At 40.1% G+C, this 16,502-nt stretch overlaps 1 protein-coding gene across 4 annotated transcripts; it reads right to left on the bottom strand.

The window, feature by feature from the left end:
* Nucleotides 1-170: 170 nt before the first annotated feature.
* ORC4 (origin recognition complex subunit 4) lies at nucleotides 171-16,342 on the bottom strand. 4 transcript variants are annotated; one of them, XM_027459571.3, is made up of 15 exons: nucleotides 16,268-16,342; nucleotides 15,609-15,883; nucleotides 14,808-14,879; nucleotides 13,894-13,970; nucleotides 12,111-12,201; nucleotides 9,529-9,604; nucleotides 9,032-9,117; nucleotides 7,318-7,366; nucleotides 6,630-6,781; nucleotides 4,746-4,919; nucleotides 4,365-4,451; nucleotides 2,795-2,903; nucleotides 1,421-1,516; nucleotides 1,272-1,339; nucleotides 171-483 (listed from the first exon to the last, which is right to left on the bottom strand). In XM_027459571.3, the coding sequence occupies exons 3-15, from the start codon at nucleotides 14,862-14,864 to the stop codon at nucleotides 295-297; spliced, it is 1,311 nt and encodes a 436-aa protein (XP_027315372.1). In that variant the 5' UTR covers nucleotides 14,865-14,879; nucleotides 15,609-15,883; nucleotides 16,268-16,342; the 3' UTR covers nucleotides 171-294. The 4 variants fall into 4 exon arrangements, with proteins under 4 accessions (XP_027315372.1, XP_027315373.1, XP_027315374.1 ...); XM_027459572.3 differs by lacking the exon at nucleotides 16,268-16,342 and adding an exon at nucleotides 16,118-16,144; XM_027459573.3 differs by lacking the exon at nucleotides 15,609-15,883 and having other exon boundaries at nucleotides 16,268-16,319.
* Nucleotides 16,343-16,502: the final 160 nt, after the last annotated feature.

Raw genomic sequence — 16,502 nt, 5'->3', positions numbered from 1 at the left:
TAAGAAACTCAAAGCACAACCGCTTTGATTTCTACAAAGCAGAAGTCACATTCAGAAGGAAAAGTTAGCACTGAGCTGAGCTACCCCGAGCATTTAGAAGTTCTTCCAATTTATGGCATTACAAGGTAAGAGGATTGCGGTTCCAAAACCAACCTGCAAAGCCAAGCAGCCTTCTTCCAACCAAAAATTTATTAACTTGACCACCCTACTGTGGGTAAACACCACATCTTCTGGAGTCTGCAGTTAACTCCAGAAGTTCTGAAGTGACAAGGGGCCCCGTGAGTTCCCAGCAGCTCACAACCAGCTAAGCGATGACGTTGCCCACTGCTTCACGTCTGTGGGGCAGTTGGGGTACGCCTGCAAAGCGTCCATGATCTGGGTGTTGTCCAAGAGCAGTTTCATCAAGAGGTACTCTCTCTGAGTACGCACTGATGGTTTTTCTATTGGTTTGACTAATTCCAGTTGCAGTAAGTGTTCGAATGCCTAAAAACAGAAGAAACAAATTAGGAAAAAAGGAGACATCCTCACTCCGGGCTGCACTGGCCACTTGCAGTGACCTATGAGGCGCTGTTTTAACAAAAGCCTGGGGTGTGCTGCCTTGACAGATATTAAATGCCAGCTCCATTCAACCCTATGTCCTTTTCGACAGGCAGTAAAACATATGTGAGCTGAGCTAGAATACACTTCTCTTCTTATAGAAATAAGAATTAAAATATTTAGTTTACATAACCAAATGGGAATGACTTTGTTCCAATTAATCCAGAACGACAGCTCATTACAAGCACACGGCGTTACTTAACTTTCAGTTTAAGCACAACTGAATCATCATGAATCAGAAAGCAGGACTGCTCAGCTCAAAAGCAGCACGACTAGAGGCTTTGGCTGCTGAACTCCGGATCATTGAGTTAAATTCATCAGCTGAAAGTATCTGCACAACCACCTGCTGGGCTGCTGTGCTGAAGCAGGATGAAATGCCACACTGGCAGTGCCCCAAGCTGAAAAGCTTGAAAAACAAGAGTCCTTGCAATATTTTCTTGTAAGCAGGGTATTTACCAGACCAACAAACTTCCTACCAGCGGGGCACCGACCAGCAGAGGGCAGCGCAGCACCGAGCAACACAACCACGGGTCACATCTGTTCTGCGAGCAGGGTTTTCTCCATCCCTAAAATATCCACCCCTACTTCAAGGATTGTTTACGACTGTTCAAATGCATGCTCTGGCAGAAGATACACATCTGAGTGCTTTAGGAAAAACTACACTTCAGGTTTACCTTCATAACAACCGGCTTTTCGAAGTTGTACATGCAGTGCGCCTTCCTCTGGATGAACTTCTGAAATTCTGCATCGGGAACGGGAAGGAAAAGTTACTCTGGGTAACGCGAGTGACTTAGCACGTGTAAGATTCATGCATTTCTCTCACCATTGTAAACCATCTGGAAGTTAAATGGTTCTCCTTCATAAACATCATTTAAGTGTTTCATAGCTATAATTAGGCAGATTTCCAGGACAGACAAACCTAGAGGGAGAGACAAGAGCTCTAAATATCTCTTGAGCATATCAGAAGTGCAAGCAGTTCATGTGCTATTTTTAATACTCTTTTGTATGCTGTAGACCTCACATATTTGTGGGGTTTATCTTCATAATTGTAACAAAATCCCAGAATTAAATGAGGCTAGATAAAAGCAGAACATTAGTTTTCAGATTTTTGAAGCAAGAATGTTACAAAAAAAACAGGCTCCTTCTGTCAAAATCCAAGGAATTTAAACAAAGACAAAATCATCACTGCAGACAAAGAAATCCTGGCAGCATCAAGACAATCAACATGCTACCGTACAGCATGTGATGAAATGAGAGTCTGAAGAAGTTACTTGCTATTGAAAGCTAAAGAAGTGATGCAGGGAATTACCTCCACAGACAGAGAATCACAGGGTCAAGCCAAACCAAGGCCTGTGAAGTCTGGGAGCAGTGAAAAAGCAATCGGATAAAATTGATCTTTCCCTGATCAGGGAAGCAATTTGTCCTGTAACTGTATTTGGGCCTATATCCTCATCAGCCATTTATTTCTTATCGTTTGTACAAGTTCCCAAATATTTATCAGAGAAAGCTTAAGTGCATTGCTCAGTGCATCTCACTTGCTGAGGTTTAAGGAAAGCCCCTCAGCCCCTCACCACAAACGGTTAAGTGAAAGCAGCACCAGGGGTTTCAGGCTGCCCCAGCACACTGACACACACCAGCCATCAGTGCAGGAGTAAGAGAAGCTTGGCCAAATGCAGGTGGGTGCACGCAGCTGTACCCTGCACATTCAAATACATGTCCAAGCACAGGCTGTTGCAGTTCTCAGAGGATTTATTGCCACAGCTCGCAGCCCAAGCCCAGCAGTTCCCTCACGCTACCAGCACTAGCAGAAAGAGGTCAGCCTTTCCCCCTCCTCTGACACTCAGGGGACAGAAATGCTGCCTGGGGGGTTCCCCACGCCACCAGCGCTGACTACAAACACGCTGGCTGGTGCTGAGAGCTGTTACACAGCCGTAGCAGGGCACTGGCTGAGCGCCCTGGGCAGTAATATCTGCACCAAGTATTACACAACTCAATTTCGGGTTCATTCTGCACCGTTATAGCCACACACGGACAAATGCAAGTCAGTGGGGGGCAGGCAGATAAATGTGTCCCCCAGACAGCTCATACCAAGAGGCATCGGTGCATTACGCAGTGTCCCTTCCATCTGAATTCCATGGAGGCACCTGATGCTTTCCAGTCTTTAGAAACACCTGGGAGAAAAAAAAATGAGCTTTACCATGTACAATATTTGCTTTGGAGTCCATTCTGTACTGCTTGCTTGCCTCCTGAAGATCTGACGCAGTGATAAGCGGGTGATGCACAGTAACGTTACTTACAGCAAGCATCTAAAAATAAAGCAGAAGACATTTTTCATTTAATTACTAATTACCAGACACACTTTCTGCTCCGAGATGGCACGCAGAACACATTTCCCCTGGAGTCACCTACTGGAAACATTAATGAATAAACCCTGCACGCGCAGTAGGTTCATACCCAAACCCCTGTAAATAGCTGGTAGCTACAACTACACTTTGCCAGGAAGGTTTTCCTGGCTGAAAACTTTAAAGCCTCCTCACTAGAGGACATAAACACTCATTAGCTTGTTTGTATTAGTTTCAGTGGATTAGCATACTCCAGGGATTGCTGTAAGAAATGACTTACAAGTACTTTACACGTACCTTTGTACACAGAGCTACTCGTGTCACTGCTAGGAAAACATCTGAAGGCAACTCTCAGATTACAGAACACAAGTTATCAACTCAAACATTTAATAGACAGGCTCCTGTAGTTGCAATTTGAGTCTTTACTAATCTTCAATTCCTTGTTCAAAACTCACTTTCTGCACAAGTGTAGGTTAACGTACACAGTTAACCGACCTCCTCTGACACCACTCTTCCAAACCTATTGATTATCTACAAGCCTTTATACGTAGCAGGTGCACTGCAGTGACATTCACTTGCTCTTTAGCAGTTTAACATTAATCAGGACAGAAAAACTGGCTTTTAGTGACTACCTCCTACTTTCTGCAGGTCTGTGTCATACAAAAATGTTTATTTCATGCATGTAATTGCGATCTTCCACTGAGAACATCCAATGCTATCCACCACCAGTTGTTTCCTTTCTTCCTTTCCTTATGGATGTCAGCGTAACAGCCTCGCAAGCAGCACGATGATTCAGACTTCCGCAAGAACAGAATGAAGTTTTAGATTATAAAGGCTAATGGGAATCTGAACAGGGAAGAAGGGGAGGGGCAAAGAAATGCCAGCTCTAGGACACGCAGCGTGGAGGGAAGTAGAGGAAACAGACGACAGCACTTGCTGCAAGTCACTGCTCTCCCTTCTTCTAGGGAGAGTGAAATCTGTGATTAACCAGTCAGCACCCAAACAGAGCTGGGAGCACCGAGCACCCTCTGGTTTACCAGGTTTGTTTATTACATTTAACTTTGCTTAAAAAATAACTTTCAAGTCTTGCAAAGGGAATTCCAGAAGGAAAACATGTTGACAGTACTTCACCTACAATATTGTTTTATAAATTGAAAGACTCAACAAAAGTTACTTTGGATAACAAAAAAAAAAATCACAATTTCAATTAAAAAGTAAATCCTCATGAAGTATTTGCTATAAAAATTGAAGAACTTGAATTTGTTAATAAAACATGGCCTGATAAAGCATGCAAGAAACCAGTATTGTCAAAAGCTTGTTCATCAACAAGATGTTTCAAGTAAAGGTCTGATAACTGGATTTAAAAACTCACGTGATGTATACAGACTATTGCAATTCACAAAGAAATCACATCCAAATACATACCAACAGAAAATGAAGTGAGCGCAGATCTTTGGTGTAGTGAAAAAGGTCCTGCAGCACGTCATTCACAGTTTTATCTACAGACAGATGCTTAAAAAGAAAAGGTACTTTTATCATCTCTGCAAATCATTTCCTACGCACATGAAAAAGCAGTAGTTAGCTAACTCTCAAAAAGAGCTCAGCTGACACTGCACGATACAGTTCTTTATGTCTACCCTTAACTTTTGGTCTTGTGTGACACTTATGTGCCCAGGCTTCAGTTTGGTTTATCCCATATTAATCTCAAATAGTGAAAGGAAGTACTAGTCTAAAGTAAAAGCTTTACGTTTATAAAATGTTACTTCAGAAGCTTTACTAAAACCAAGTATGAAGAGCTTTAAATACCTGAACATTATTATTCCATTTTTGTGCAAAAGTCTCATCAGGAAAGTCAGCAGGAAGAGAAAGCTGTTCCTTGAATATTTTAATATACTGTTTAAAATCAAAGGAATTTAACACATAGATCTGTCGGTGAGAGAACCTTGATTTTACTCTCTTCTCAAAGAGCTCCAGGATATCCTTGTAAAAAAAAAAAAAAAAACAATAATATTAAAAAAAAAGATATAAGATAAGATAGAATCCTAGCTTCTCTAAAAACTAGAATAGAAAAACAAAGTAAAATGTGTTTTTAAAATGTGTTTTAACATAGATCCAGCAAGACCTTTGCTAATTATTGCAATCGATGTGCCTTGAAATGCCTAACAACTAGCCGTTTACCCAAATCATGTGGTGCATACATCATACGGGATAATTAGTTGCTAGGATACCCAGCAAATTTCTCCATAGATTATGTAAATATTTCAGTTACTTAAGTCTGCGTTCAAGATGTTTCAGCCTATCAGGGCTCTCGACAAGTTGTCTGTTTAGCAGATCCGTAGGCTGGCAGCTGTCAGCTCACATGCCTTTTGTCAGACTGAAAGAATCCAGTCACCAAAAATTAAGAGCCAAGATGGATCTTCTAAGATTGTCACACAGACCTAAGCAAGCCTGCCATCAAGTTGTTGGTTGGAGGTAATAGAGAAAAGCTTATTTTTCTCAGAACAAATTGTGATAGATTCGTACCTGAAGCAAGCTGTGGGATTCAACCATTTAGAGAAGCACAGCACCATGCCCCTACCTTCTACTGGGACAGAATGCTTATGCTGTTCCTAGGAATTCTGGGCAGGCAACAAAAAAAAAAAGCTTTCAGAATATTAAAATTCCTCAGCAAAAAGTGTGGTTAAGAGTCCACACCAACAGTGTGAAACACTGAGACTTCTTTTGATTTAGAAGTCACACAGAACAAGATGTCCAGCTGAAGAAAAACTCAGCAGCCACAGTTATCACAACCAGAACTCAGTCTCCAAAGACTCTACCTTAATTAGATTCAAAATCAGAGCAACACCAACTTCTAAATTAGAGGTGATGGGGATACCAGACTTGGACAGTAATGAAGCAAAAAGACAAGGCTGTCATTTATTACATCAACTATTAACTATTCCTATTAACTTCTAACAATTTGCTCAGCTAAGTATCACCCAAACAACCTCAGACTGAGGCTTTGATGGAAGCCTAGACCATCTTTAAGGTCCCTTCCAACCCAAACCATTCTGTGACAGAATTATTATTGCTTTTACCACAACCCAGTCCTTTGCAACCAGAGTAGTTTGAGAAAAATAGCTGATATGTTATTAAAAATAATTGTGCTACTACAGTGTCAGAAAGTAATAGTTTCACAGTATACACATCTGTCCACAGTTCCCTATGATGTAATTGTAGTGGTCACAAGTTTAATATGAATTTTAAATCCATCTTAAACATGCTAATGTTACAGCAAAAGTACCTGCTAGAGTGTTTGCTTAAAAAAATAATCAATCAATCCCTTGTCCTCAGAGCAACTATTTAAATACAAGCCTATTCTTACCAACTGGTCACCAGAGAACTAAAATGCAGAGGAGCCTCTTTGAAGAGTAAGTGGCAGTATAATGTAAAACAGCCACAAGATAAATACAGGTCTTCTGTGGTAGTATAGGACAACAGTCCTGTGTCTCCTTAGAAACCTAAACCTGCTCCTTCAGCTAAAGGACTGAAGGCTTTGCAATTTTTTGGTCATCTGTTTGCCCTCAACACTTGTTTTTTTTTAATTATTTTTAAATTCAAAATGTGTAATGAGGAAAGTTTCTTAGTAAACTAAGCAGAAAACAAAAGACAACTAAGAAAGCTGAAAACCTTGGGATAGCAATTTCTTACCCGTCTACATGTGAGTCCAATAACTGTTACTGGAGTCTGTGCTGACTGGGATATATCAAACAGGTTATACAGCAGCGTCTGATTCTTGTGATGAACAAACAAGTCAAATTCATCCAGTATAAACAAGACTGGACAACTGCTGGTTCTGTTTCCTGAGACAGCAAGTTAGAAAATGAGTATGGTAACATCATCATTTCTACAGCCTTCACAACTTCTGCCTTTAACAATTTACAGGTCTTCTTTTAGCTACCTCACTAGGTCATCCTTTCACATAGACACTGCACATATGTATGCCCTTTCACACGTGTATTGCTACAACAGTAAAAAGAAAAATACATGGAAACTGGTTAAGGTTTGTCCTGGTAAACCAGGCATCATTTCCAGTTGCAAGGAGATTTATTTCTGTGGCTATTTTTTAGAAACACTATTTTTTAATAGCTTCAGTCAGAATAAAAGAATCTGTCCTTCACAGCTGACCATTGTATGTAAACTTTATGGCATCAGCTGAGTTAGGTCTATACTTGCTCAGCATTACACATTTTTTCCATTATTTTGCAACCATAACATTCTTGGGCAAGACTTCCTTACACCACTTGTAGAAGCAGATGAAGAAACATCTGTATTCTAGCTTCTCAGTCAAGTGACAAACAGAAACACGCAGTTTCAGAACAGAGATAGTCGTGCTTACCTTTCCTTAAAGCTTCAAGGAGGAATGCAAGATTTTCAGCAAAACTGCCCTATACAAGGAAAAAAATTCACAGTATTTTTTCCAGTGTCATTCTCAGAATCTGACTACATCAGGTTCAGGCATGAACTGAAGCTCATCTCCTTCTGACATCCTCCTTTCAAAACCAGGACATATATGAAATTTACAATGTTACTTCATATTGTATAATCACAAATGCTTCAAAGCAAATGAAGAAAACTGATTGGTAGCTCTACTTTGATCCACGTTTTTCAGCCTGTAAATCCCAAACTATTTATGCCCTCAGGCATAAATTAGTGATCAAAAGAATGTTTTATTAAGCTAAGTTTACAGGTAGCTTTATCTTTTCCTTCAACAGCTACTGCATTCCAAATTTCCCCTTTACACACAGGCAACAACAACCACATAATGGGTTCCATTAAGAATGAGTATGTGGGTTATTAATTTGCAACCTTATGAGATGGAAGCATCACATTCACGAGGAAACTGACTTGCTAGGACCATCCTGCTTTATTTACACATTCATTGACACGCTTTGTGATGAGAAGTTATTATAACCGAAGACCACAAACCCTTCTGAAGAAGGCAGAAGAACCAATTTACTTTCTGATAGTGAACTGCAGAAGCTAAGAAAGAAAAAGTTTCTATGGACAGAAGCAAGGGCAGGATGTTTGAAACAGAACGGATTGGACAGCTAAGGGTTTAAAGTAATACTCCAAACTAAGTTAAAGGGGAAAAAAAGTACTTTCAAGCGTTCTTCTAGTTCTCTGATGAAAAGAGAAGGCTTTCAAACAGCTATGCTCACACTAAATACTTGCCATTTCATTTTATTTCTGCAGTTATATTTGGGAAATTTTTAGCTCCACGCCAAAAACAGTTGTCCATTTTCTGTATCTAAAAATCATCTGGAATAACTAGAAAAGCAAAGATAATAAAGCCTACTAACTACAATCGACAGGTCATCTTGTACTCCCCACTGCCTTTAGCCTCATTCTCTGGAGCACTTCAGCTGTTCTCCTTATTACTTCAGCACTAGTTTAACTAGGTTTCTTATCTTTGGGAAAAAGTCAATAGAATGAAACATTTTAAAAGAAATTCTATGCAGAATGAAAACTCTAAGATGGCAGCAATCTGGACAGATATCCTTATGAAATAGAAAAGCTTTCAAATATACTAAAGATACTCCTTTTTTGGCCACTTAATTTGCCTACTCTTTTGCCTTGAGATGTTATAAAACAGATGTTTCCAAAATACTCTAATCCTCTGAACACAGTCTCTTTGGAATGCTTAATATGTTTCGTTCAGAGGCTGAAAGTAAGTTTTAAGGGAGCCTTTGCATTCCTTCATTTATTTAAATTGAAATTAATGGTTTTTGAAAAAGTATTCATTAATACGGCTCAACTAGCAAACTAGCAACATCCAACACCTGTGCAGAACACGCTTTTTGCCTTGAAGAGCCTGTAACCCAGGGTCATTACAGGCAAAGACTCCTTCAGCACACCACTGCCATCAATTAGTATTTATATTAAAAAGACAGAGCTTTGGGAAGATTGAGCCAGCCCACTTGTTATTGAGAGTTATTGAATAAACTCTCAGTGCCTACTCAGTCTCAACAAGCTGCATCCTCTACCTCTGGTTTTCTAGGCAAGGATTTTGCAGGCAGATAAGCAAAGAGCATAATGAAGTTGATACTTACAAAAACTTTATCCCCAACCACATTTTCCAGGCGCAGCTGCCTGGTGATCTCCTTCAGGGCCACTTTATCATTAGTCTGCAAAAGCCCTGAAAGAAAACGATTTTTCATGAAGAGCTGGCAGTTCTCCCTCACTCCGAGCAGCCACTTCTACCGCCACTAGAAGCTCACCCAGAAGATGCTCTCTCTGTTTTAAGTCTGACCAAGCTAGGCCCTTTTAACAATTAAGGCTAGACAAGTAACGTCCCACATGTAATATACAGTTACTTCAAACAATTCGTTCACAACTGAACTGATTTTCAACATTTTGAGAAAGAGCCACTAAAAGCACACAAGTTGTCTTTCTATAGATACAAAGTAAGACATTTAGGAGCTCACAGATGAGCATGTCCATATTTGAGGCTAGATTGTACCTGCTGAAACCAAAACTCTTGTAAGTGCATACCACACACAGCAACTGCATGTAACGTATCAGAGCAGAGCAGGACTGTGCTACTTGCCATTCAGACGAACTTCCAAGAGGTTCTCTTTAACTTGTTTGATTTCCATGAGGTCTTTCAAGACACGATTTAGTAACTAGTAAAAGAGAAACAGAATTACTTTATGAAGAGATTAATGGATTAACAATTTTAAAAAGCTATAAGCTGGTATTATCAGATAGGAAGCAGTACGCACTGTTGAGTCAGGTACCAAAAACTTGAGTATTTTCAAAAGTATTAAAGTGACATTACTACCATAACTGTAGCAATTACATTTGTTCATTCTGCTGAATTCTTAATGAAAGAAATTATCTCCAGTATTTTAGTCTCTATATTTTCAGATCAATGTTATCGAACTTCTGCTTCAACCAAACAAAGCTTTAAGAGTCCAACATGCACCAGAATTTGTCTTCCGAGTTAGTGCAGTATTCAGGTCCATTAGATGCTCTAGAACAAAAATCCCTGCTTTGAATATTTAAAGACACTGTGCTTATTCTTTTTATCTTCAGAAGCATGAGACAAAAATTAAGTTGTATACATTCACATCAACTACTGCTTATAAAACTTAGGGGTCCCAAATTCACAGTCCATCAGTGCCAAGTCTTTCAGAGCACGTTTGGTAAAAAGTCACGAGGGGTTATATTAAAACATACCTAAGTAGATGAAATCAACTTTTTGTTCACTCCCTGCAGGTCCTTCCTACCTATGCGTATGTATAAATATATACAGGTATTTATACACAGCTTTCTTGTCTCCAGCAGTGTTTCTTTGAGAACTAACACCTCTGATGATGTAGAATAAGTTCTTTATACGGACATCTCTTATTTTCTTATTAAGAGAATAATTGTTTCTCATTTACTGTTGTTCTGGCAGGAGGGTTCACAAATTTTCGTCTTCCCTATCCTTATATAAAAGGTTTAGAAGCAGGGTTTGAATCCTTAATGGAAAAGAATAGTGTGTGCTTTGGAAACTAGGGGCAGGGAGGTATGGGGAATGACATCTGGCAGATCAGTTTGGGTTTGGTTTTGTTTTTTAAAGCTTTTACCTTTACTCCAATTTGCCCAAAGTATAAAGCTCATCTATCTTTTTCTATTGCTGTTGTATTGAAGCAGATACGGTTAACTGACTCCTACTACAGGTACCAATAGTGTATGAACACTGGAACAAAAAAAGGCTTATTCCCTCGGTTTGTCAAGTTTGTGTCCCGTAAGTAGATGTCATCCATTCTGGCTAGTATTTCATAACAATTACAATTCTACTCTCAAAGGCCACATTGCATACATGTGAAAATCCAAGAAATATTTTCTGCACAGTGAGAGTGCTTGTCATTTAACTAATGAATTTGTAAGTCTAAAAAACAGAAAGATCAGCTCCGGTTCAACACAACTAAACCGTCTGTACGTGGAAGAATCTTTATTTGATATTGTTTTTTTCATCCCTTTTTTCTCCTCCTTCATAGTATTTTTGGCAATTATTCTTCTGAAGTGCCACGGGTAATAGAAGGTAACAACACAGACTGCTTTTGAAATGCAAAATAAGGAAGCCATCAACAAATTGGTAGAATGATTACAAGTTTCAGCTGTATCACGGGTACGTTTACCACCTATAAATTCATTTCTGTTCAACTGCATTCGAAACATTGAAGGCCACTCGCTCTAGCACTTGGGAAGACTTCCAAAGTCCATCTCAAATACTTTATTTGGTAACAACCAACCTATTTAGCAATTGCATACTCAGGTAAATGTAAGAAATTTATACCTTTACATAAATATATAACACTTAGATAAGTAGAGGCATGTGAATTGATCTCATCTAAAGTTCCCTTAAAATGTAACACCCACTTACTCTAAACAAGCTATCACCACACCACAGAACATTCTATCTCCTTGTAACTCAGATAGTAATGTTCTCTGACATGTTTCAAAGGGGATTAAGATATATTACTATTCTCTACATATCAACAGCTATGTAGAAATCGACCCTCCAGTCTATTCTGCTTTTTGGATGCCTTTTCAGTCATCTTTACAGAGGTCTGATAGCAATAGGGGGTGAACATTTAAAGGACTTGTCAAACAAAACCTGGCTGTAATCAAAGATGAACTCTTTTGTGGCAAGAACCATGGCATAAGCGTAAAAGGAAAAATGCTGAAAGAAGACAACCTATGATGTTGGCAGATTACAAACCAAGAAACACAACTTGCTCTGATAAAATAATTTATATTTTTCGAGTTTGGGGCACCTGTAGTTACGTCAAACTTGGTAAAGACATGCAAAGGATTCCAAAACCACGCATACTTCTACAAGTCCCTGCAAGGATGGACAGGCCCACGTTTTCGTCAGCTGCACATGAAGTTATTCATTTTACAAAATTACTCTGTTTGGAAGTTTCAGATTTCTCCTTACTGTAATTCAATAGAATTAGCTCATAAGAAATCCTAGAACACTTTCATGTGATGTGTAAACAACTACCAACTCCCTCCTTAAAAGCAGGAAAAGAGATGAAAAATCAGCTCCAAAAGCTTTCAAAGCTTTCATGACTTCAGTGGGGTCATCTACCTCATGCTTTATTTGACTTTGTATAAACTTTTAAATGGTGTTTATACCGCAGTCTTTCCTGATCCACGGGGTCCAATAATGAGGGCAGAATTACTTTCTCCATGAATTGTAGTTCGCTTCAACAGTTCCAGCAGATGCCTGTGATGAAAACAATATTAGGTTAATCTTCAAACCAGGCAACATTCACCGAAATGATGGAAAAACCCAAGAATTGTTACCACAAAGAGAAAACTCCATATATTTCACCTTGTTTGTATCCAAGGCATGCAAAATGCAATATACTGAAGTACAAAAGGCTGAATGATTAAATCTCTTAAAATATTTTTAAATATTAAAATATGCAGGAGACAGGAGTATCACTGATTCATAACGTTCTACAATTTACCACCATAAAAGAACAAACTTTAAAAATAATTTCTTCAAAACAAACAGTAACATTGTATGTGATACCACTAGAGGTCATGAAGAAGGGAGACTGACCAATATATACAAGGAAAACCTTGACACTAATAAAAAAGAATAATAGTCTAGTAGAACACATTGACAATATTGATCAAACTGATTATGTGCTCTATCTAGTCATTCATGGCTTGTGAATGATAAGAGCAATGCTGATCTTCAAGTTCTTATTCTATTACTACCCAAAGGAACAAAGCAAAGCCTAAACTGTCTTCAGACAGATTAATCACCTAATGTCACATGGAAAGTGCTCAAAATCTGCCGGTACTTCCAATTCACAAACATTTAAAGATGTATGCATTTAACAAGCTTTCTCTTTAGTGTGAACATTCACGTGAAACAGCCGCTTCTAAAGGAGTCATCATGCAACAGCTGTAAATTATGTGTCCATTTTTGTCCACTATTTGAGAGCTAACTACAGCTAAGAGCCCTGATAACATCTTAGGTAAGAAAAGCTAGAGATTGGGAAGTTTGTTGGATTTTCTGTCCAGCATAATCCATCAGCAGTGGCATATTAGGAGGAGTCTGTAAACAGATCATTTTCAGAACCCTAATATAATATAAAGGCTTGGTCTGTAGCACACTAACACCACAGTAATACATGTTCCCAAAACATTAAACACATCTGTGTGATATCTGCATGTGTATTACACTGCACTACTTTAATAACCCAAGATGTTGTTATTCTTCCCATGGAAGGAAAGGAAACTACTGCACAAGTTCAACTTCTATAAACTACTTCTAAAAAAAACAATGATTCATGGCTAAAACAAGCTCTTTAGGTACTTGTTTGTTATTCACAGACTTTGACCTTGTAAGTGCAGAAGGATTAGTAATAACGTGGAGTTATTGTAGCAATCTCTTCTCCTCTCTCTCTGTCTCTTCTCCCTAACTTTAACCTTTACATCTGGACCCTGAGAAGTCAATTTGATTCAAATACTGGTCTCCACTTCAAAAAACATGATGTTGGCATCCAAAGTTTAAGATCAACTTTTAATGCTGCTTTCCCATACACGAGGGTATTTGAAATAACAGTACAGATTCACAACAAGAAAATTTAACTTTTTGCTTGGTCAGATCATTAAACGCTGTCTTAGAATATACCCTAAGATGATATTTCAGGCTCAAAAACACATTTCAGGAATTACAGAATTTGAACATAATGTTCAAATTTGAACATTTGAACAGCATAGACTGACAAAAAGCAAGTAACACTTATGTAAAATCTACTCAAGAGAAACAATGCTTGGAAGGATGGCCCTGCAAGTCATCCAAGCCTGTATAATTCAGAAAAACAGGGGTAGCTGACTAACTGATTATTTTTATTCCTGTGGCTAAAATAGAAGTTATTTGTTGAACCTGCTCACTCACCTGTACTGATGTTCAATCCCAAACAGTTTTCCAGTAGCGTAATGGTAACACAACCTTTCACGTAACAGTTTTTGCACCTATGGATATAACACAAGGCTCAAAACCAATGCTTGGTGTTTCACACCCCAGAATGTACCAGTAACATGATTACTGCAGTAAAATAACAGCAAAATATGCACACAGCTGTTCTACGTCCAAACTTTAGCTGTTTTCAACAGCACAAGGCCTTGAAAGTATGAATAACATTGTCAGAAGCAGAACTTGTAACAGACTCTCCATAGCAGAGAAAATTAAATCCAGAGCAGCAGTGTGAGTCTTTGGTCCCTTCTGTTACAATTCCTTTCCTTCACCCCCAAAGGGATGTTAAGCCAGTCTCTAAAATTAGGTCAGCACTACACCTAATTCATAGGTGCAAGAAAACGTGTACCAGCAGACTTCAGAATCACTGAGTATTTCTTCCTACCGCTTGCTAGCAGGCTTTTGGTATCTTGGAAGCATGGTTCCTTCTGACACCCAGCCAACTTTTAACTCAAGATGGAACTATCACTGTCAGCTTCAGGTGGTTGGCTGAAAAATAACCACGCAGATATACTCCCCAGCAAGTCTAAATAGTGGATAAAAGAAAGCTAAAAGTCTGTTTTGCACTTAATTCCACTTTATAAAAGGAAGTCTCTGCTTTACACATGAGCGGTGTTTGTCCACATTTTTCATCTACCTTTTCTTCTGCTAAAGCCATAATGACTTAATTACTAGATTTATTTTGGTTTAATGAGCAATTCAATCAGTCAGCATGGTCCACCCACAAGTGGAAGAGCTCTTCTACAGAGGGCTAGTAAAAACCTAGAGAATTACGCAGATAGCAGAGGATGGGAAGGTTTCATACTCTAAAACCAGCTAATAGCGATGTTACTAACCTGTGAAATGCATTCTCCATTTGTAGTGATGCTCTCCTTGGACTTACGTTTACTCATTGTAGAAGTTTTCACCTTTACATAAGAAAACAGAACTATAATTATTTGGCAAACAAATTAGTTTAGTGTACATTACTTGGAAACAGCGTAACAAACTGAATTTAACACCACAAACACAGGGCAACCACTCATTTGTGAGAACTCTGTATGTAACATCTTAACAGAAATAGGTGTAGTAGTTCATCTTGTGGAAAAATAAATGCATTTTTAATTAATTTCTGTTTGGAAGTTGTATACAAACAGATTTGCTTCAGGATGCTTCTCAACACAATGCAAGCGTTACTTCAAGTCATTGATGCAAGACCAAGCAGATTTCCAAGCTTTTCTAGCAAGTTCTTAAGATAAAGGTGAGGACAACAGCCAACTGCCTGCGAACACTGAGCCAAGCTCTGCACAGACAGCACAGCAAAGTGCAAGCTGATCTTGTGCAGCACCAGGAGTGGCACAGCTCATGCACTGAGGCTCACTCTGTAGTGTTCCCATTTCTTCAGGCAGGAGCTGATCTCAGATTAGCGTGCACAATCAGCTCCATACTCCTTGGTAAGGTGCACTAATGAGTCAAATATGTTTACCTTCTCCTCTGAATTTCAAACTGTTCCAAGCAACGTATTCATTTTAACATTTAGGATAGTTTAAAATAAGAAATATATGCTGCTGGAGCAAGCTATAGGCATACTGTAATGTGCTTTTAAAAGAACAATTGGCTGTCCATCCTTCCTACTGTGGTGTGGTTCCAATAATCACCTGTGGAAGCACAAAGGGAACAACCAGCACTGTGCCTCCAGATGCACAAAGAAGAGTCAGGAGGGGAAACTTTTGCAGCACTTCAGCTCAGGAAGCCTTCTGTGCAGGCTCAGGCCCTCAGCAAGAGCCCAGCCACCAGCCCTCACTCAGCAACCTGAGGGGGCTCAGCCACTTCACAGCGCCTGGATGCACCAAAGCTGGACTCAACGCGCTCAGCGGATGAATGTGCTATCGTATGGGTAAAGAAAGAAATCTTCTTCATTACCAGCACCTACCTGAATAAAAAAATAAAAAATAAAAAAATAAAAATTAAAAAAAAAAAAACAGAAGGGTTTTCCTGAGGGCTCTTCCAGTCACTTTCTGAAGCAGCAGGGGCCGGGGCAGCCCTCAGGAGCAGCACCGTGCCAGCAGCGCCCCGCTCCCATCGCGTGAGGCACCGGACCGGTAACGGACAAATAACGGACGGCCAACGGACACACCACAGCCCCTGCCGCCTTTTGGCGCCTCACCCGCTCCTAGAGCACATCCCAACGCCCAAAACCACCTCCTTGTACCCACACCCTCCCCCACAACCCACCCCAACCCCCAAAACCCCTTAAACCTCCCCAAAACCCCCTTAAATCTCCCCTAAATCCCCCCTCTCCCTCCCCACCCCTCACCTGAGGCGCCGCCACCTCCCCCTCCTCCCAGCACCCCCCGCGCGCCCTCCCCCTCCCACCCCTCCCTCCCCTCCCACCCCGCGCCCCTCCCTCCCCTCCCTTCCCTCCCCTTCCGCCCCTCCCTTCCCCCATCCCCTTCCGGGTGCGCGCGCGCGGGGCCCTCTGGGACCCCTCCCTCCCCCCCTCCACCTCCCTCCCCCCCTCCACCTCCCTCCCCTCCCTCCTCCCTCTCCCT

The sequence above is a fragment of the Anas platyrhynchos genome, chromosome 7 (assembly GCF_047663525.1).
Source record: "Anas platyrhynchos isolate ZD024472 breed Pekin duck chromosome 7, IASCAAS_PekinDuck_T2T, whole genome shotgun sequence".
In the NCBI taxonomy this organism is placed as follows: Eukaryota; Metazoa; Chordata; class Aves; order Anseriformes; family Anatidae; genus Anas; species Anas platyrhynchos.
This window is presented reverse-complemented; position numbering and strand designations above follow the sequence as displayed.

Bases quoted from the DNA above. Each gene is read 5' to 3' on its own strand.
- ORC4 (XM_027459571.3), bottom strand. From the start codon at position 14,864: ATGAGTAAACGTAAGTCCAAGGAGAGCATCACTACAAATGGAGAATGC. The intron at 9,605-12,110 runs GTATAAACACCA...CTCTTTTACTAG, and splicing joins GTGGATCAGGAAAGACTGCG to TTACTAAATCGTGTCTTGAA. The intron at 1,340-1,420 runs GTGAGAGAAATG...TTCCCGATGCAG, and splicing joins CTTCCAGATGGTTTACAATG to AATTTCAGAAGTTCATCCAG.